The sequence below is a fragment of the Schistocerca serialis genome, chromosome 12, assembly GCF_023864345.2.
Source record: "Schistocerca serialis cubense isolate TAMUIC-IGC-003099 chromosome 12, iqSchSeri2.2, whole genome shotgun sequence".
Classification (NCBI taxonomy): Eukaryota; Metazoa; Arthropoda; class Insecta; order Orthoptera; family Acrididae; genus Schistocerca; species Schistocerca serialis.
Genome location: NC_064649.1, coordinates 4,670,643 through 4,693,518, shown reverse-complemented (window position 1 = coordinate 4,693,518; position 22,876 = coordinate 4,670,643). Strand labels below are relative to the sequence as shown.

The 22,876-nt window shown below is 40.5% G+C and overlaps 1 protein-coding gene and 1 long non-coding RNA gene across 7 annotated transcripts in view; one reads left to right on the top strand and one right to left on the bottom strand.

Annotated features, from left to right (window-relative positions):
• The window catches only part of LOC126428331 (uncharacterized), a 190,628-nt gene extending 181,582 nt beyond the window's left edge, over positions 1-9,046 (top strand). For both annotated transcript variants that reach the window (XR_007576820.1, XR_007576819.1), the window contains one exon: positions 8,516-9,046. This is a non-coding gene — a long non-coding RNA (uncharacterized LOC126428331). The remainder of the gene's footprint in view (positions 1-8,515) is intronic.
• Positions 1-22,876, bottom strand: part of LOC126428329 (uncharacterized) — a 120,900-nt gene that overhangs the window by 53,135 nt on the left and 44,889 nt on the right. For all 5 annotated transcript variants that reach the window (XM_050090267.1, XM_050090264.1, XM_050090268.1 and 2 more), the window contains one exon: positions 13,837-14,005. In XM_050090267.1, coding sequence (XP_049946224.1) covers positions 13,837-14,005 — 169 coding nt within the window. The remainder of the gene's footprint in view (positions 1-13,836; positions 14,006-22,876) is intronic.

Genomic DNA, 22,876 nt, shown 5'->3' with positions numbered 1-22,876 from the left:
ATTTTAAACTGTGTGTGTGTGTGTGTGTGTGTGTGTGTGTGTGTGTGTGTGACTGAAAGGTTGTTTATAACATACCTAAATGGAACATCATGATGCACACAATGCTAGATGCAATTTTTTAACTGTGATTTTATACAGTCACAAAAGGTGAATGTAAATATTTATTACTGAAGTGTGAAATAAGCTAAACTTCATTACCTGAAGAATTTACTTTGTGAAGTCCCCCCCCCCTTTTTTTAGTAGCATTTAATCATAGGGGTCCAACCTTATTTGACAAAAGGAAGGGCCACAACTGTTTACCTGAATTGGCATGTGGGTCAAAGAGCACTCACACATGCACACATATTGGAAGATATTTAACTTAACCTATTATGGATAATCTTGCCTCAATACAAAGGAGAAGAAAGAAATATTGATTGATTAAGTTACATTAAATTTTACATGTCAATGACAGACTTGGGACCGCTCTTCAAGGTTTCCAATACCTGCTTTGATGCAACTTTACGTGAACATTCCATATGAGTGTTAGTGATTCTAGATCACACTACATACTTAACACGTTTCAGTCTCGAGAACACTTGCTAGCTTATACACTGCTGGGGTAAAAAATTAGTACACCTGGAAAGACACTGTCAGTTTTAATCGATTTATTGTTGCAACAGTGCTCATGGAGTACATTAAGTGATTACATTCCATATTAAAGAGTAAACACAGACAGTGTTCTAGTAGCTATGCCACTACAGTATCTGTTAACGAATGATGTTCAAACCATTATCAGTACATCTGCTATTTCCCAAGTGGCATATGCCAGTATGCCACCTGGGAAATAGCGGATGTACTGATAATGGTTTGAACATCATTCATTACAGATACGGTAGTGGCATATGCCAGTATGCCACCTGGGAAATAGCGGATGTACTGATAATGGTTTGAACATCATTCATTACAGATACGGTAGTGGCATAGCTACTAGAGCACTGTAACAAAAGCCACATGAAAAGGAACTTCAATAAAAAAAACCTAACTATATTTAGCAATAAGTTAAGAGAGGTAGAATGGCCTTACGACCACTGTATCTCAAGTAGTACTAACTTTAACAAATTTCTTGGTAGCTTTCTTGAAATATTTAATGAAACTTTTCCACTTAAAACCAAATGTAACAAAACGACTAGGAAGATTAAATGGATAACTCAGGGTATAAATATTTCTAGTGCCAGAAAGAGGCAACTACATAATGAACTGAAATATAACAAAAACAGACATTTTGCTGTGTATGTGAAACATTATAAAGCCATATTCAAAAAAGTTGTAAAGGCAGCAAAACAAATGGCAAACAATAAGTTTATTTTACAACATAATAGTAAGACAAAGGCAGTGTGGTCTGTTGTCAAATCAGAGTTAGGTGTTAAAGTCAGTAGTAATGAAATAACTAAGATTAAAGTAGATGATAATGTTGTTGTAAACCCAGCTCAAATATCAGAGTGTTTAAATGAATTCTTCATAAATGTAGCAAAGTCAGAAGTTGATGTAGCAGGATATCAGAGTAAAGTAAATCCATTTGGACTCGAAGCTGAGTATCTCACAGATTTTAACCCTTTATTTGGCAAATGGTGAAAACAAAAAATTTTTTCAGTGCTTATATTTATTTATTATGCTTAAAGAAATACAATTCAGTCAGTTTTAGAAATTTTTGACAAAAATTATGAAAATTATGAAATGTTGCTTACGAGCAACATTGCCAGTAGACCACATTTATACATATTATAGAAGAAAAAAAGTGTTTGCCAATAACCTCAAGCAAAAGGTTTCCTGTACGTGAAATATTTAATTTATAAACACATTTATACATTCCTGCTGTGTAGTAGAACTGTTTCATTTTCCCTTCTAGTTCCTCTTGCAATGGAATTTTTGGAAACAGTTCCACTTTGGAACGAAGCACAATACTAGATTGCATTTTGAACACATGACTGTAGACACTCCAGATGGGCAATAACGACAACGACCTTTGGAACTGTATACAGGCCAATGCTCCATATCATCAAATCGGACATTTTGTGTAACAGTCGGAGCTGTTGGCTTCCTCCTCGTCTTTTGTGGTGGTGTTATGTCTATTGAGGGACTTCCTACTTTCCTTTTCCCTGAAAACATCAAACCATTGGCAATATCTGCCCTGAATGACTTCAGTGAGGTCTTCTAGTCCAGAGATTCTTTTCGAAATATCAGCCAGGCATTTACAACACTCAGATCTAGCATAAATCAAAACAATCTCATGTACCAACAACACCTAGTTTTCATTGGTACTCTGTAGAGCTCTATCAGCATACCAGCAAGATCAACTCCTCCCATATGCTTGTTGTACTGACATACAATACTGGCACAGGGCACTTCAATTCTTCTTTTTTCATTGCTGTCCCATCATTTTACTGTTGAGAGTGATTGGACACCACAAAATGAGCTTGCAAGTGTCACGATTTTATTGTTTTGAATATCCGCCATAAGCATATGTAATATAATAATGGTACATGTCCCAACTATGGTCAATGTTGCTCACAGGCAACATGAAAGTTTTACACTATTTACATAATTCAAAACAATATTGGATTGAAATATTTCTACTGTAAACTCACCTCTGGGTATTTCTTGAAGAAAATCTGCTAAGATTACTGCCAATTTATTGAAATACACTCTTTCAGACCCAAAATAAGACACCCCTGTTGCTCACATGAGGAGATCTCTGTTAACACCACTGCACAAACTGCCATCTCGTGTGGGAAACCTTGAACTATTACAACAACTGGCATTTGCAATGTGTAAAGGAACATTGCCTGGAGGCAACAATGCCAGTAAAAGGCACTGGGAAGTATTTGTTGTCCCATAAGGCCAAGGGGAGCAAAATAACTGATGATGGTCGAAGTAGAGAGGATATAAAATGTAGGCTGGCAATGGCAAGGAAAGCGTTTCTGAAGAAGAGAAATTTGTTAACATCCAGTATTGATTTAAGTGTCAGGAAGTCATTTCTGAAAGTATTCGTATGGAGTGTAGCCATGTATGGAAGTAAAACGTGGACAATAAATAGTTTAGACAAGAAGAGAATAGAAGCTTTCGAAATGTGGTGCTACAGAAGAATGCTGAAGATTAGATGAGTAGATCACATAACTAATGAGGAAGTATTGAATAGGATTGGGGAGAAGAGAAGTTTGTGGCACAACTTGACCAGAAGAAGGGATCGGTTGGTAGGACATGTTCTGAGGCATCAAGGGATCACCAATTTAGTATTGGAGGGCAGCGTGGAGGGTAAAAATCGTAGAGGGAGACCAAGAGATGAATACACTAAGCAGATTCAGAAGGATGTAGGTTGCAGTAGGTACTGGGAGATGAAAAAGCTTGCACAGGATAGAGTAGCATGGAGAGCTGCATCAAACCAGTCTCAGGACTGAAGACCACAACAACAACAACAAGGCCAACGTAAATTTGACGTTGCTTGAAAGCAATACTGCCACATAAGGGGTTAAAAAAGTCACAATAAAGGATGTGAAAAATGTTATATTGTCATTAAAAAATAAAAATTCTGCTGGATGGGATGGGACACCAAGTAAAGTGATTAAAGCAGTATACGACATAATAGCACCCCCGCTAGCTAAAAGAATCAACCAATCTTTTGAACAGGGGTGCTTTTCTGATGTGTTAAAATATGCCAAAGTGAGACCTCTGTTCAAGAAAGGGTTGAGGGAAGATATGGGAAACTATCATCTTATTTCTATTCTCCTAATCCTGTCAAAAGTGTTAGAGAAAGTAGCTGCAAATCAGATCAAAAATTTTATCGTAAAAAATGATATTATTGTAAGTAACCAATTTGGATTCAAACAAGGAAAAAACACACTGGATGCAATAAATAACTTTATTGAGAAAACATGCAAATCATTGGATCAGAGGAGTAAAGTTGCAGGTATCTTCTGTGATCTTTCGAAAGCATTTGACTCTGTGAACTATGACTTGCTTATCTACAAATTAAACAAATACGGGATTAAGGACAAAGCTCTGAAATGACTCACATCATACTTGCACAACAGAAAGCAAAGGGTAAGTGTCACATCAAATGCAGTGAATTATTATTCTAAATGGAGTACAGTATCACAAGGTGTGCCTCTAGCCTCCATTTTGGGGCCAATCCTGTTCCTATTCTATGTAAATGACTTGCTCATAAATATAAATTCCCCGTCAGTTCTGTTTGCGGATGATACTTCTGTTTTAATTGAAGATGATGCAGAAAAAATTCAGACCTCCATTGTGAGCACAATGGGTACTCTAGAAAACTGGTTCCAGTTAAATGGCTTGAAATTGAACACTGCAAAAACCAATATGGTACATTTCAAAACCAAACATTTGAAATGTGTGGATCTTAAAATACATCATCACAATCATCCTATGGAAGAAGGCAACACAGTCAAATTCCTAGGACTAAATGTGGAAAACAACTTAAACTGGAGTACACATGAGTTCCTATAAAATAAACTAAGCAGCTTTGCATTTGCAATGCAAATATTAGCAAACTCTACTAACATGAGTACACGAAAAATAGCCCGAGAACTCTTCGCTAGCATATCATAGTTATCTTGAATCTGTCATTAGGTATGGTATCTTTTTCTGGGGAAATTCAAGTAGTGTATCTCAAATACTGAAACTGCAAAAGAAAATTATAAGATACATGTTTAGTGCACAACAAACAGAATCTTGTCGCCCATTATTTTGGAACCTGCAAATCCTAACAGTTCCCCCCATATACATTTATGAAATTATAATCTTTGTACACAGCAGACAAAAATTATTTGAGGAAAATCATTTGAACCACGCATACAACACAAGAAATAAAAATAATTTTCTATTACCCACACACCATTTGAAATTATATGCACGAACCCTATAGTATATGGGGATGACAATATATAACAAGCTAATGGGAAAAAATATATTTAATATGAAACCAGAGAATCTAAAAATAAGGCTACAGCAGATTCTGTGGGAGAAATGCTACTATTCAGTAGAAGAATTCATAGAGGATGACATGATAATTTGAGCAAAGGGTAATTAATTGTTAGTCTTTTATTGTATGCATAACAAAATTGCATTATTATTATGATACCATTTGTTAAAATCAGTTGTTGTAATTAATTGTTAGTTTTTTTTATTGTATGTGTATTTTTATATTGTATTAATATTATGGTACCATTTGTTAAAATCAGGTGTTGAATGTATATGGTAAAACTTTACCAAAATTTTGACATGTCTCCTGTACCTGAATCAAATGATTTAGATTATGTACAATTCACAAATGTCTGTGTTTACCCTTTAATATGGAAAGTAATCACTTAATGTACTCCATGAACACCATTGCAAAATTAAATTTTGAGTGAATTGGAAACCTCTAAAAAAGTGCACTAATTTAATTTTGGGCAGTGTGTACGTGTTGCTGAAAAGTAACAGTACAATGAAAAGGATTGTTGCTACTCACCATATAACAGAGAAGCTGAGATACAAACACACACACACAAACACACACACACACACACACACACACACACACACACACACACACATACACAGTCTCTAGCAGCTGGAGCCAGACTGCGAGCAGCACGGCGTTATGGAAGACACAACTGGGTGGAGGAGGCTGGGGTGGGGAGGGGGAGGGATATCAGGGTAGGAGTTGGGGGACGATAAAGTGCTGCAGGGAGTGTGCAGGGATGAGGTGGACAGTGGGACAGTTAAGTGCAGTCGGGAGGATAGACAGTGGGCAGAGGAGAGGTGGGCGTAGTGGAAAAGGAGAGAAGAAAAAAACTGGGTGCGTTGGTGGAATGAGGGGTTTACAGTACTGAAATGGGAAAAAGGAAGGAGCTAGGTGGGTAAGGACAACGACTAACAAAGGTAGGGTGATGCGAACGAAGAATATATAGCAGGGAGAGTCCGACCCGCGCAATTCAGAAAAGCTGCTGTTGTCGGAAAGAATGGATCAGGATCCAGTAGGATTTCCAGTCTCTACTCAAATCCTCGGGCCCATCCCAGAATCTCTTCCCAGAGTACATCTCTCTCCTCACCCCTACCATTCCCTGAACTCACTCCTTCTACATACTTCGTAAAGTCCACGAACCCAATCACCCGGGACAAGTTTACTGTGCCCCCACTGAGAGAATCTCTGTTCCTATAGACCTACACCTTCAGCCTATTACCCGGAACCTACCCTCCTATATAAAAGATACCAACCATTTCCTGCATCGACTCCACAGTTCCTGTCCCTTTACCACACAGAGCCCTGCTCGTCACTATTGATGCCACCTTCCATTACATTAACATCCCCAATGCCCATGTACAGCTGTCGAACACTACCTTTCCCAACACCCATCGGATTCCAAACCGACCACCTCCTTCCTACTTGCCATGACCAACCCACAACTACTTCTCCTTTGAAGGCATTACCTACAAACAAATCCGAGGTACGGCTCTGTGCACCTGCATGGCACCAACCTATGCCAACCTACTCGTGGGTCATCTACAGGAATCCTTTCCATACACCCAGAATTCCAAACCCTATACCCGGTTCAGATTCAGCGATGACATCTTCACGATCTGGATCGAGGATGAGTACACCCTATACACCACATTCCTCCGGAACCTCGACACCTGCTCCCCCATTTGCTTTACCTGGTCCTACTCGACCTGTCAGGCCGCCTTCCTCTATACAGACCTCTGCCTCACAGATGGCTACATCAGTACCTCTGTCCATACCAAACCTACCAGCCACCAGCAATACCTCCATTTCGACAGCTGCCACCTGTTCCATACTGAGAAGTTCCTTCCGTACAGCCTAGCCACCCGTGGTCGTCGCATCTGCAGTGACGAGCAGTTCCTCTCAAAATATACAGAGGGTCTCACTGAAGCCTTCACAGACCATAGTTATCCTCCCTACCTCATACAAAAGCAAATCTCTCTTGCCTTATCTTTCCAGTCTCCCACCACCTCCCCTCCCCCCCCTCCGTCCGGCCACGGAGGAGCATTACCCTGGTAACTCAGTACCACCCAGGACTGGAGCAACTGAATTACATTCTCCGCCACGCTTTCGACTACCTCTTGTCGTGCCCTGAAATGAGAAATGTCCTACCCACTATCCTTCCCACCCCTCCCACAGTGGTATTCCACCGTCCACCGAACCTACACAATATACTCGTCCATCCCTACACAACCCCTGCACCCGATGCCTTACCTCGTGGCTCATACCCCGGAATACACGTAGATACGAGACCTGTCCCATACATCCTTCCACCACTGAGTTTTTCAGGGTCGTATCACTGTGAATGCAGCTCCGGCAAGCCTTTGAGGGAGGCAGTCAGCCTCACGGTTGACAGGATTAGTATCGGCACCGAAGTCCTGCGAATTGGGGCAGACAACACGGGGGTGCATGTTCGGTCTGGGTTACTTCCGCTTGCCAGCTAACACAAACATCTACCACTACGAAGGTGGGTGGTTATTTTGAAACCTGCTGGAAAGCCGACCAGGATGGGGAGGTAGGCGAGTCGTCACTGCCAATGAACTTTTAAGTGCTAAATTATTTCTCTGTATGATAACCAGGTAATGCCGAAAGTATACATGGCGTGTTCAGCACGACTTGTTCTATGTCACTCTCGTAAGGCCTCGTGCTTCAAAATCTTCACCCCCAAACGTTTGGGCAAGTCGTAATTGCCCTCACCTGGCGAGAGTACAATTAAGCCAAAAGGATCTATGTTCCTTCAAAACCTCAAGTCTGCTAATAAATTGTCGACTCAGCAGAGATAAAACAAAAAGATAAAAAGATTTGATATGGCAATTACCATAGCAAAATTAATGAGACCAGTAATATTAACAACGAATCTTGTTTATAGGTGTATGTGATAACTGTTATTAAATAGGTCTAATGTGACTTTCTGGGTACTTTGTTAAGGTAATATTTTGCAATTGCTGCCATAAGCTAATATAACAAGTAAATAATATTTACTTACCATGAATATAGATTATACGATTACTTGCCCAATTAAACAAGAAATATGTCAACTTGATCTGACCACAATCGCACCTTATGCATTTGCAGGAAGGTGAAGATGTCAAAACTGGTTTGCAAGGTTATGTGCTCTCATGCTCAGATAAAAGAGTTCATGGAGTAAGGAGGTTCAGCTTGGGTAATATATATTAGCCAAGCACTGCCAAAAAAATCAAGAATAAAATAGTAGTAGTAGTAGTAGTAGTAGTAGTAGTAGTAGTAGTATTTTTCAAAAGTTTATCTAAAAAGATAATACCGGCCACAGCGCACATCCTGTTTCGAGCAGACTGCACATCTACGCCATAGCCTGTGTTTCTTGGACTGGTCACTTGGAGTGACACGAGGAAGTGCCTCCCAGTAAAGCGAAGAGGATTCTTGTCATCAGAGCGTCTTCCTTTATTATCTCTTCTCCGTTCTGTAGCAAAATTTTTCCAAGCGTTATTTTTTCAGAGGGCGGCGCGGCGCTCCATCACATCATCATCGGCAGCCTTTGGAATTTGCGCCACCCTTGCTCTTGCGCCCCTGGCAGGGGCCACTCTTGCCAACCTGGGTACACCCCTGGATAAGCATCAACCACTGTGCTGCATTCTACGAGGGTGGTTTGAAAAGTTACCGGAATCACCACGAGAGGTTAGCGCAAGCGCAACGAGTTGTTCACGTGATATTCATTGGAGTGTTGCCTGTAAACACGTGCCACATCAGTGCTCTTGGAAGAGAGCTGTGGCGGTGACATGGCTCTGTTGTTGTTCCTGCGTAGTGATTTGCAAAGACATTGGGAGGGAATCGAGATTCGAACAGTGATTAAGTTCTGTGACGAAACAAGCTGGGATATTTTTACTTGCCCTCTTGGTTTGCCATCTGCCTCCTTAAATTCATTTTTTCAATTTAACTAAGTACCATTAACTTATGTGCATGTAATCTGTATTTTCATAAAAGAGAAAGGTTGGTCCTCAGCCTTAAAGAATATACCACCAGATCTAATTTTGTGCTTAGTTTTATTATGTAATTGAATTTCCTGATTTATTTCGACTATTCCTAGTTAATAACTTTTATTATAGGGTGAAATCAGTAATTGTTTCGTAATTAAAATTCCATTGTTGATGTATAAACAAATATATAAAGTCTGTACTAATTATAAACATTTGAAGGAACAACTAATAGTATTCTTAAAGCATTTATTTGGCTCTATTCGAAAACATGTTAGCAAAGACAGCCCTTAATTAGTCCTTAAGTAATTACCAGGTTTGTCGAAAGTATTGTTCGTATAACTATATCTGTTAATTTCATCATTTAAACAAATAATTCGGCTTAACCCCTGTAGCAGAAGCAACTGTTAGAAAGAAAGAATTTTTCCATGTATTCAAGTTAATTGAATGGAATATGTTTTAATTGTAATTTCTGTAACTTTAACATCGGACAATGTCTATTTTCAGTACCTATTATTGTTATGATATATAAAGGCCAGATTTTTGGGCTCGACTCAGTCAGTCCGTGGCCAATTTTCAGATGAAAAATCCATGCTGGTTAGCTCACAACAATGCATCAACTTAGCCATGAAACAACTGTTACACCAATAAATCTGTGTGTTAAAACAAAGACTGAAACATGTGGTTAGGTTTTTACCACTCATAGATGTTCAACAGTAAACTATTGTAGCAGTATGCTGATGTTTGCCTGCAAACTATTAATGAGGCTTATCGAAAGGTAGACAATAGTGAACTGGCCATATAACTCTGTATTATTGGTCGGGGGTTGTGAACAGTGAATGTAAAGAACTAGGAAACACAACTGTTGGCTACATACTTTATAGTATGTCAGTGTTGAACTTCCACCCCCACCCCCCCTCATTTTTCAGCCAGTATCACAATGCAGTACGTCGACACCGAGGACCATCAACGGCAAAATAAAGCAGGTGAATGTCACAGTACTTCATAAAGAAAAGTATGAAAGCAAAAGACATTCATGCCAATTTCCAGAATACACTGGGGGACTCCGCTCCTTCATATTCAACTGCTGCCAAGTGGACAAATGAATTTAAATTTGGTCAGGAGAGCTTAGATGATCCACGCAGTGGTCGGCTGAGATGTGTCACTACTCCAGAAATTATTGCGAAAGTGCAGAAAATGGTCACGGACGATTGCAATTGAAAGTGTATGAAATTGTGCACGCTTGCCAGATGTCATCTGAAAGGGTATATCACATTTTAACTGAAGAATTAGAAATGAAAAAATTATCTGCAAGATGGTGGCCGTGACTCTTGACGCACGCCTGCACACATGCGCCATCGCTATGGCAAAATTACTCGCACTAAGGTATGAATTGTTGCCACACCCACCTTATTCACCTGATATGGCTTCATCAGACTTCCGTGTCTTCCCAAGGCTGAAAATTTTTCTTGGGGGATGAAGATCTACTTAAAACGAAGAACTGATAGCCAGCGTTGACAACTATTTTGTAGGCCTGGAGGAAACTCATTTTCGAGATGGGATCAAGACACTGGAACATCGTTGGACCAAGTGCATTAATCTACAAGGAAACTATATTGAAAAATAAAAAAACTTTCAGTGATGTAAGTACTTTTTTCCTATCCTGTTCTGAGAACTTTTCAAACCACCCTCATACTCGCACATGGGCGTGACAACCAACAAGCTGTCTGTCCACACAAATGGCCTCTGACAAGCTTTGGCCGAGAAACAACTGGATCATACTGTAGCTGAGCACATTGCCGAACATGACAGCCTTCATTTCAATGACTGCTTCACAGCCTATGCTATCTGTACGAATCATCACCATCTGACAACTGAAGGATGATCACCAGAGTGGTATACAGTTTTTCGTATTGGTATCACAGTTCTCGGACAAACTGCTTTTAACCAATATATTCATACCAGAGTATCAGCATTCTGGAAAAGGTATGTATCCAGCATCAGTTTCTGAGTTAAAAGTTTTGGATTTCTTCCAAATTTTTTGTCCTTTGTGGCAAGCAAATGAGAAGAAGCACATTCACTTGCAATAGCTCACTTTCGTCCACTTCACAGCCATAGTGAGGCTTGTGTAAACACTTCTGACTCGGCTACATTTTTCTACCAGAAATCGGGACAAGAGAATTGGTGATGGGGTCTGAGGGCCCTTCCTTGGAACTTTAAAAAAAATTGACAACAAAAATCTTGATCTGAAACCAATTTCTAACATTTGAAAATTAAGTATTTAAACACGAAAGGGTTGATTTAAATGCTTTATGCTCGGCAGTGACGTCACAGGGTGAACATCAGTATGCCAAAACGCAACTTAACTACAAGTTCACACACTCGCAGTACTGAAGTTTGGGAAGTGTTTGTGTATACTATATAGCCTGTGCTAAACAGATCACGAAAGGGTAATTCATTACTTCTGAAAAAACACTGGTTTCAAAACAGTGCAAAGAAAAACATTGTATTATCAAACTACTAAAATAAATAAAATAGTGAATTCTATAATTTTAGCAGGGGCTCCTGTAAGACCGTAATTTTAGCCTAGACATCATGATAATTATGGAAAAATCATAACACTTGGCATGTCTGAATTCCAGGCAACAGTGGCCGGTAATGTTGGCATACATGTGGTTACAATTTGCATGGCTGCAATATTGCTGGCATAGCCCTTATAAATGTACTTTAAATGTCTGTCACTGAGGTTTGGGTCATTTTGGTGGTCCCTAAAAAGACTCCATTTGGGCCAGCCTCAATTCTTGGGAACAGGAAAATGGAATCAGTCTGCCACAGCACGTCAGTAGGCCTGATGGGGCGGTATTGTCAACACCACTCAGCTACAACTGGGGGAGGTGTGCCCCGAGCCTCGCTGCCGTGCTATTGGAGCTGTCACCTCGTGTTAAAATGACCTTTTTCCTCAACCTCGCTAGTGCAGCAACGTAGTAGGCAGCATTAGCTTTCTGTCCTCAGGTTATCAGTGGCCTGTCGAACTCAAAGATAATATCAAAAAGGGCAACTCGTACAGTTTTCACTTTTGACGCACTCGTCCTGACCACCTCGGCGCGAGAAGTCACCGACATGTGACATTTGAAACTATAGCTCCTAATCTCGGTGTCATACTCTAGCACCGACATTTTGTTGCTGATAATGAAGTGACAAAAAAATGTATATTTCAAAATATTTCTCCCAACACCATACGGTTGTTCCCACAGCCAGCAGTCAACAATTTGAGGCTCGAATAGGCACACACTTCCTGCACATCGAGTGTGTCACTGTGTGTCACGTATAGTGATTTTCTGAATACTGACCGTCTAAGTTTGAAAAGTCACAAACATCGTGACACTTTTCATTACTTTTGCTGGTGGGAGACTCCAGAAAATGGTTCGCCATTCACATCTTACTGGCACTGCTTAATGACTCTGACCATCTTGTAACTTGAGAATTTGACAAGGCCGAGTCCTCATACTCTTGCCAAATCATTTTGTATGTCACTGCAAGACTTTAATTTCAATGTAATCTGACACTGGCAAATTGGTACACCTGATCTATTTCAGAAAATATTTTCTTATTCAAAATTTTACTAACAGTTGTCCTGACCACACTGGATTTTTTACTTTTATGAGTCATCAGAGATAAAAAATATAGAAATAATGGAATGCAAATGTTACTGTCGTATATATAGAACAAATACAAACTGGAAGACAGAGAAAAAAATAAATATAGCCAGTGTCCCTTTACAAAAGTAGTCACATAATGCCTGTCTCCGTCACTTGACATCATCTGTTGGACCTACTCATGCACCGTACTTGTAAAATGGAACAGTTATGTTTGTAGACGGTGCTCATTTTGCTTGGATTACAAGTCTGAAAAGAACAATAAAAAATAAGATTAAAAAAAAGTATAACTAATAATTATTTTTATTTTTTATATATAACGGCCACAATTTTGAGTAGTTGACGAAACTAAGAGAAATGCTTACTGCGACCTAGCAGACCACTTGTTCAATAAACAAATGAAAAACAGTGGTCTTGTTATTGCTTTTTTTTTTAAACAAACATATTTTTAAATTGTTCTTTCTGCCCAAGTAAGACAAGCACAGTCGTGTACCCTTTGTGTGTCCAACTGTTCCACTTAATAAGTACGACACACAAGCAGGCAAAGCAGAAGATGACAAGAGATTGAGATGGGCGGTACATGAGTGTTTGGCATGTTACTTTCGTATAGTTTTACCCCCTTCCCCTCAACAGTCTCTCTCTCTCTCTCTCTCTCTCTCTCTCTCTCTCTCTCTCTCTCTCTATTTTGTAATATTCAACAGTAACTTTGACTTCAGTTTTTTCTGCACTTTTTAGTTCTGACAATGACTCACAAGAGTCAAATCTGTTACGTTGTTGCAAGTTCACCAGCTGAAATCAAAAAGAGGACTTTACTTTGAGTTTGGGACAGAACTCAATGGTGGACACCAACACCATCACCTGGCCCCCATACTCTATAAGGAGTCTAATAGAAACATCAGTCTTGATGCTTCCCAAATTTGAAGATAACCCAGCTAGTAAGTACTGGAAAGCCAGGAGACCCCTTCCCCCTCCCCACAATATAACTGACCAGTTCACATCAGTCAAGGTATGTGGGTGGCACCTTAAGCCGGGATCTACAGAAGCACCAGATCGAAGATAATTTCATTAGTCATTACTTTCTGGACACATTGTGCAGTGTGATGTTTGCTCCATAGCAGGCATCTGTGCTCAGAGCACTGCAGCCAGACAGAATCAAATTTGTGCTACAGCATAAATACAGGACACTTACCGCATATGTCAGCATCTGCCACGGACTCGTCTGCAGAGTGGTGAGGCGCGGGCAGCTCCTGGACAGAGCCTCGAAGACCCTGTGCGAAACATCCTTCTCCATTATCACAGTCCGCAGCTGTGGCACAGCGTCAAATGTCGCAATGGCCTCTTCTTCACTCGTTTCCCATCTGAGTGGAGAGCACAAGATCGACTGCATGAGCAGAGCATTTTCAGAAATAACCCTGTTACTGCAAATAAAGCACTATTGGTGCAATTGTGTCCACTGTCTGTCTACTACATTATGAGAGAGGAATTAAGATCTCTTCACTTTCCAAACAGTGTACGACTCAGGTGACCTGATCACAGTACAAGCATATTTCCGTCAACAAATTTGTTTGAATCACAATCTAGAAAGCAGTTTCGCACTAAGAAGACTTGGTATAACTGCAGCTGCTGACACAAAAGCATTGTGTAAAATTCAGCCTCATCTACATGTCTTTTGTGTATCACAATTTCTTTCAGACCTATCAGTCTGTTTCCATATGGTATCTAAAAAGAAACACCTTCAAAATGTAGTAGTAATGGGGCCTTTCTAACATGCTACTATCTAAAAATAACATTAGTGTACTCAGTTAAAAAAAAAAAAAAAAAAAAAAAAAAAAAAAAAAAAAATCAAGAACCTGACAGAGCTGGTACACCACAATAATTATGAACAGCCCACTGTTCAAATTGGCAATCACCAGACCATATTTCAGGGTCATTCCATTCCAACTGGTCCAGGAAAAAATAATTGGTTGCTCGACCATCTCATCTCAGAAAAATCTGATATTTGCTGGGTGAATTCCCTCATGTGTAGTGGCCTCAAAAAATTTGTTTCATTCTTTGGCCTGCAATATATTTGTTAGGGGACCAGATAAAAATCTGAAAATTACACACTTAATAGACTTTTATGATATCAAACTTCAGTATAAATTTCAAAGGGAAGTGATGGAAAAAAATTGCCGATATGAGTCAAAAATACTTTTCTTAATATATGCAACATCTGGACCAAAGGAATAAAATATATCAATTGCATAATTTAAACACACAAAAAACACAGGAGATTAAATAATGAATGATTATTTGTCGAAACAATCCTCCGCAGAAGGTTTCAGCTGGCTAGCGGAAAGTATTTGGAAGTCTGTACAGGTTCACAAACAAGCCCGCACAAGTCTGTGTGTTGTCTTCCGACTTTCACCAATGTCTGTTCACTCACACTAAATTAACAATGTGCTCTTGAAGTGTGCAGTTTAACACTGGAATCTTTATTAATGAAGCTCCCCATACGAGAAAACATGTTGTTTTTACTTACAAGTTGCCTCACAGGTTAACTCAAGTTGCAAGTACCATCAAATTGACTACTTAAAGAAATTTCATCACCTTTATGGCCAGTCTTCTGTGGACCCTTTCAATAAACATTAGAAGCCTATAACAAAAGGTCTGAGAGATATAATGTTTGACCATTATTTTAAAAATAAAAGCCCTTTTGCTAATATAATTCCAGAAAAGTCATCATTTCCCACATGTTATTCTGAGATATTTGTCATTAACAAACAAAGGGATAGTAATAGTTGAGATAAAAAATTTTGTGACTCATCAGAAACTGAAAAAAAATGGATTTAGCTTGTGAAGTCCCAGGTGTGTTGATAGCTGCTAGTAAAATTAGAAAACTAAGCAAAGCAAACAGACCTTTTGCAATGAATGCAAAAATTGAGAATGTAGCAACTCCTATCAAAAATAATTTGAAAGTTTCATTTCAAAAGGACGATTGCACTAAACCAAGTGAAAGTTCTAAAAATACTCTGTACAAATTATGATTTGATAGAAAAGCCAAACCCTAAATGCCATATTTCAAACAAAAAGAATAAAGCTAATATTATCAGTTTCCTACCAAATTCCTGGAGTTGAGCAAAAGATAGTGGTGAATTTAATGTGTCAGAATGTTTGGTTAAATTAACAAAGCAGTTAGTAAAAAAGACAGAATTTTTTTACCTGCATTACAAAATAAAAACACATTTAATTTCACAGATGAAAATACAGTCAAAAAGATTATTAAGTTTTATCAAGATGACAATAACAGCTGTTTGATGTCTGACAAAAAAGAATGTGTTTCTGTAAAGAAAATGATACTAAGTCTCAGAGACACAATAGGTTAATATTGTGTAATTTAAATGAACCGCTCACTAAATTAAAAAAAGAAAATCCTGACTTTAAAGCTGGGAGATCAAAATTTTGCAAATTGAGACCCAAATGGTCTATTGTTGCAGGAGCAGCTGGCACCCATAATGTTTGCATTTGTTTGTATCACCAGAATATAAAGCTGATAATAGATGGGGCCAATCTCAGAGTTGACTATCAAGACATTTTGGAAATTCTGGTTTACATCATTGACAGATACAATTGTATGATCATGGGAAAATATCAAGACCGTCCAGGCAAACAAGTTTGCTTTGACATGTTTGAAGAATCTGAAGACAAAGAATTGATGCCTGACAATACAGGATACAAACAATGGGCGACACTAGACACAATGGATATGGTGACAATTACAAAACTGTGATGAGTTTTTTTAAGTGTTGGTAACTAACCCTGAAATTCTGAAAATACATCATTTAATTACCACACTCAAAGCAAGTAAATTTCTGAAAGACAAAAATGAAACATTGGCTGGTTGATGAATGTTTAGTTCTTGCGACTTTTCGGAAAACTATTCCTTTGTTGTGATGTTTAAAGCTTTCCCGGCGTACTGACTGTTCCATTTATGGAACTATTCCTTTGTTGTTCAAGATGAAGTACAAGGGCATCACTGGATAAACAAACAGGCCACAGTTCATTCGTTTGTGATCTATTATAATAATCAAGATAAACGAAAGAGCCACATTTTTTTTTTTGTCATAAGTGACTGCCTTGAACACAGTGCATGCTTTTCAACTGCAATTAACGAACTACATAAAACAGTACCATCCTCTCACAAATAAACTAATATACTTGTCTAATGATGTTGCAAGCCAATATTTAAAAAATTATTAACATCTCATTTACAAAGAAGCCCATGAACTTCATCTACATCTACATGATTACTCTGCAATTCACATTTAAGTGCTTAGCAGAGGGTTCATCGAACCACAATCACACTATCTCTCTACCATTCCACTCCCGAACAGCGTGCGAGAAAAATGAACACCTAAACCTTTCTGTTCGAGCTCTGATTTCTCTTATTTTATTTTGATGATCATTCCTACCTATGTAGGCTGGGCTCAAAAAAATATTTTCGCATTCGGAAGAGAAAGTTGGTGACAAATTTCGTAAATAAATCTCGCCGTGACAAAAAAGTCTTTGCTTTAATGACTTCCATCCCAACTCGCGTATCATATCTGCCACACTCTCTCCCCTATTACGTGATAATACAAAACGAGCTGCCCTTTTTTGCACTCTTTCGATGTCCTCCGTCAATCCTACCTGGTAAGGATCCCACACTGAGCAGCAATATTCTAACAGAGGACAAATGAGTGTAGTGTAAGCTGTCTCTTTAGTGGACTTGTTGCATCTTCTAAGTGACCTGCCAATGAAACGCAACCTTTGGCTCGCCTTCCCCACAGTATTATCCATGTGGTCTTTCCAACTGAAGTTGTTCGTAATTTTAACACCCAGGTACTTAGTTGAATTGACAGCCTTGAGAATTGTACTATTTATCGAGTAATCGAATTCCAACGGATTTCTTTTGGAACTCATGTGGATCACCTCACACTTTTCGTTATTTAGAGTCAACTGCCACCTGCCACACCATACAACAATCTTTTCTAAATCGCTTTGCAACTGATACTGGTCTTCGGATGACCTTACTAGACGGTAAATTACAGCATCATCTGCGAACAACCTAAGAGAACTGCTCAGATTGTCACCCAGGTCATTTATATAGATCAGGAACAGCAGAGGTCCCAGGACACTTCCCTGGGGAACACCTGATATCTACATCTACATCTACATCTATACTCCGCGAGCCACCTTACGGTGTGTGGCGGAGGGTACTTATTGTACCACTATCTGATCCCCCCTTCCCTGTTCCATTCACGAATTGTGCGTGGAAAGAACGACTGCTTGTAAGTCTCCGTATTTGCTCTAATTTCTCGGATCTTTTCGTTGTGATCATTACGCGAGATATATGTGGGCGGTAGTAATATGTTTCCCATCTCTTCCCGGAATGTGCTCTCTCGTAATTTCGATAATAAACCTCTCCGTATTGCGTAACGCCTTTCTTGAAGTGTCCGCCACTGGAGCATGTTCAGCATCTCCGTAACGCTCTCGCGCTGACTAAATGTCCCCATGACGAATCGCGCTGCTTTTCGCTGGATCATGTCTATCTCGTCTATTAATCCAACCTGGTAAGGGTCCCATACTCATGAGCAATACTCAAGAATCGGACGAACAAGCGTTTTGTAAGCTACTTCTTTCGTCGATGAGTCACATTTTCTTAGAATTCTTCCTATGAATCTCAACCTGGCGCCTGCTTTTCCCACTATTTGTTTTATGTGATCATTCCACTTCAGATCGCTCCGGATAGTAACTCCTAAGTATTTTACGGTCGTTACCGCTTCCAATGATTTACCACCTATGGCATAATCGTACTGGAATGGATTTCTGCCCCTATGTATGCGCATTATATTACATTTATCTACGTTTAGGGAAAGCTGCCAGCTGTCGCACCATGCATTAATCCTCTGCAGGTCCTCCTGGAGTACGTACGAGTCTTCTGATGTTGCTACTTTCTTGTAGACAACCGTGTCATCTGCAAATAGCCTCACGGAGCTACCGATGTTGTCAACTAAGTCATTTATGTATATTGTAAACAATAAAGGTCCTATCACGCTTCCCTGCGGTACTCCCGAAATTACCTCTACATCTGCAGATTTTGAACCGTTAAGAATGACATGTTGTGTTCTTTCTTCTAGGAAATCCTGAATCCAATCACAAACCTGGTCCGATATTCCGTAAGCTCGTATTTTTTTCACTAAACGTAAGTGCGGAACCGTATCAAATGCCTTCCTGAAGTCCAGGAATACGGCATCAATCTGCTCGCCAGTGTCTACGGCACTGTGAATTTCTTGGGCAAATAGGGCGAGCTGAGTTTCACATGATCTCTGTTTGCGGAATCCATGTTGGTTATGATGAAGGAGATTTGTATTATCTAAGAACGTCATAATACGAGAACACAAAACATGTTCCATTATTCTACAACAGATTGACGTAAGCGAAATAGGCCTATAATTATTCGCATCTGATTTATGACCCTTCTTGAAAATGGGAATGACCTGCGCTTTCTTCCAGTCGCTAGGTACTTTACGTTCTTCCAGCGATCTACGATAAATTGCTGATAGAAAGGGGGCAAGTTCTTTAGCATAATCACTGTAGAATCTTAATGGTATCTCGTCTGGTCCGGATGCTTTTCCGCTACTAAGTGATAGCAGTTGTTTTTCAATTCCGATATCGTTTATTTCAATATTTTCCATTTTGGCGTCCGTGCGACGGCTGAAGTCAGGGACCGTGTTACGATTTTCCGCAGTGAAACAGTTTCGGAACACTGAATTCAGTATTTCTGCCTTTCTTCGGTCGTCCTCTGTTTCGGTGCCATCGTGGTCAACGAGTGACTGAATAGGGGATTTAGATCCGCTTACCGATTTTACATATGACCAAAACTTTTTAGGGTTCTTGTTTAGATTGTTTGCCAATGTTTTATGTTCGAATTCGTTGAATGCTTCTCTCATTGCTCTCTTTACGCTCTTTTTCGCTTCGTTCAGCTTTTCCTTATCAGCTATGATACGACTACTCTTAAACCTATGATGAAGCTTTCTTTGTTTCCGTAGTACCTTTCGTACATGATTGTTATACCACGGTGGATCTTTCCCCTCGCTTTGGACCTTAGTCGGTACGAACTTATCTAAGGCGTACTGGACGATGTTTCTGAATTTTTTCCATTTTTGTTCCACATCCTCTTCCTCAGAAATGAACGTTTGATGGTGGTCACTCAGATATTCTGCGATTTGTGCCCTATCACTCTTGTTAAGCAAATATATTTTCCTTCCTTTCTTGGCATTTCTTATTACACTTGTAGTCATTGATGCAACCACTGACTTATGATCACTGATACCCTCTTCTACATTCACGGAGTCGAAAAGTTCCGGTCTATTTGTTGCTATGAGGTCTAAAACGTTAGCTTCACGAGTTGGTTCTCTAACTATCTGCTCGAAGTAATTCTCGGACAAGGCAGTCAGGATAATGTCACAAGAGTCTCTGTCCCTGGCTCCAGTTCTGATTGTGTGACTATCCCATTCTATACCTGGTAGATTGAAGTCTCCCCCTATTACAATAGTATGATCACGAAACTTCTTCACGACGTTCTGCAGGTTCTCTCTGAGGCGCTCAACTACTACGGTTGCTGATGCAGGTGGTCTATAGAAGCATCCGACTATCATATCTGACCCACCTTTGATACTTAACTTAACCCAGATTATTTCACATTCGCATTCGCTAATAACTTCACTGGATATTATTGAATTCTTTACTGCTATAAATACTCCTCCACCATTGGCGTTTATCCTATCCTTGCGGTATATATTCCATTCTGTGTCTAGGATTTCGTTACTGTTCACTTCCGGTTTTAACCAACTTTCCGTTCCTAATACTATATGCGCACTATTTCCTTCAATAAGAGATACTAATTCAGGAACCTTGCCCTGGATACTCCTGCAGTTTACCAATATTACGTTAACTTTTCCTGTTTTTGGTCTCTGAGGACGGACATTCTTTATCAACGATGATAATGTCCTCTCTGGTAAGCCGTCAGGTATTTTATCGTTTCGCCCAAGGGGGGGTCCCTCTAACCTAAAAAACCCCCGTGTGCACGCCACACGTACTCTGCTACCCTAGTAGCTGCTTCCGGTGTGTAGTGCACGCCTGACCTGTCTAGGGGGGCCCTACAGTTCTCCACCCAATAACGGAGGTCGATGAATTTGCAACCATTATAGTCGCAGAGTCGTCTGAGCCTCTGGTTTAGACCCTCCACACGGCTCCAAACCAGAGGACCGCGATCGACTCTGGGCACTATGCTGCAGATATTAAGCTCAGCTTGCACTCCGCGTGCGATGCTGGTTGTCTTCACCAAATCAGCCAGCCGCCGGAAGGAACCAAGGATGGCCTCAGAACCCAAGCGGCAGGCGTCATTCGTTCCGACATGTGCTACTATCTGCAGCCGGTCACACCCAGTGCGTTCAATAGCTGCCGGAAGGGCCTCCTCCACATTACGGACGAGACCCCCCGGCAAGCACACCGAGTGCACACTGGCATTCTTCCCCGACCTACCCGCTATTTTCCTGAGGGGCTCCATAACCCGCCTAACGTTGGAGCTCCCTATAACTAATAGGCCCGCCCTCTGTGACTGTCGGGACCTTGCCGGAGAATCGGCCACTGGCCCAACAGGCGAGGCACCCTGTGGTGGCTCGGAAACGATGTCATCACCACTAGGAAGCACCCCGTACCTGTTGGAAAGGGGTAAGGCAGCTGCCACGCGGCCAGATCCCACCTTCGCCTTTCGGCCAGGCACGCGCGAGCCCACCACTGTCCGCCATTCACCCTGGAGTGATGGCTGACCGGTAAGATGCTCACTGCCGGAAGACGCAGCGACATCAGGGGTTCCATGTGATTCCAAGGCCACCGAAGTAGGCATAGGTCTCACCACAGTTGCCCCAACGCCACTACGAGCCGACGCCTGCGCCTCGAGCTCGATGAGCCTAACAGACAAAGCCTCCACCTGTCCCCGAAGAGTGGCCAATTCTCCTTGCGTCCGCTCACAACAACCACAGTCCCTACACATGACTATGTTTATCCTATTCTATACGGTGACAAATTCCCAAGATAATCTTCTGATGAGCTACTCTGATAATCAAGAAACACTCACTGAAATACGAGACGCGAAAACTACGCTAGGTTTTCCCAGAAAAACTATTTAAAAGCTAAGCGCAGCAAATAAGTACAAAAACGCTTTATACAAACAGTACTCGCTACTGCTGGTGCTGTCGCTCTGGCTGTCACAAGACAACTGCTGATTCAGGTGACTAGTGGCTAACGGCCGCGAAACAAACAAAAGACGGTTTTAGGGCGCTTTCTGTTCTAAACGATCAAGAAAACACTAAGAAATCTAACACGAAAACTACGTAAAGTTTTATCAAGAACTGTTAGTTACTATGCAGAGCAGATAAACACAAATAGAATCCCTTCCTTAGTGGAAGGTCGTAAACAAAATGCAAAATAAACGCTTTATACAAACAGTACTCGCTGCTGCTGGTGCTGTCGCTCTGGCTGTCACAAGACAACTCAGTATCACTTCAGTTTTACTTGATGATTTGCCGTCTATTACTACGAACTGCGACCTTCCTGACAGGAAATCACGAATCCAGTCGCACAACTGAGACGATACTCCATAGGCCCGCAGCTTGATTAGAAGTCGCTTGTGAGGAACGGTGTCGAAAGCTTTCCAGAAATCTAGAAATACGGAATCAACTTGAGATCCCCTGTAGATAGCGGCCATTACTTCGTGCGAATAAAGAGCTAGCTGCGTTGCACAAGAACGATGTTTTCTGAAACCATGCTGATTACATATCAATAAATCGTCCCCTTCGAGGTGATTCATAATGTTTGAATACAGTATATGCTCCAAAACCCTACTGCAAACCGACGTCAATGATATAGGTCTGTAGTTCGATGGATTACTCCTACTACCCTTCTTAAACACTGGTGCGACCTGCGCAATTTTCCAATCTGTAGGTACAGATCTATCGGTGAGCGAGCAGTTGTATATGACTGCTAAGTAGGGAGCTATTGTATCAGCGTAATCTGAAAGGAACCTAATCGGTATACAATCTGGACCTGAAGACATGCCCATATCATATCAAGCGATTTGAGTTGCTTCGCAACCCCTAAGGTACCTACTTCTAAGAAACTCATGCTAGTAGCTGTTCGTGTTTCAA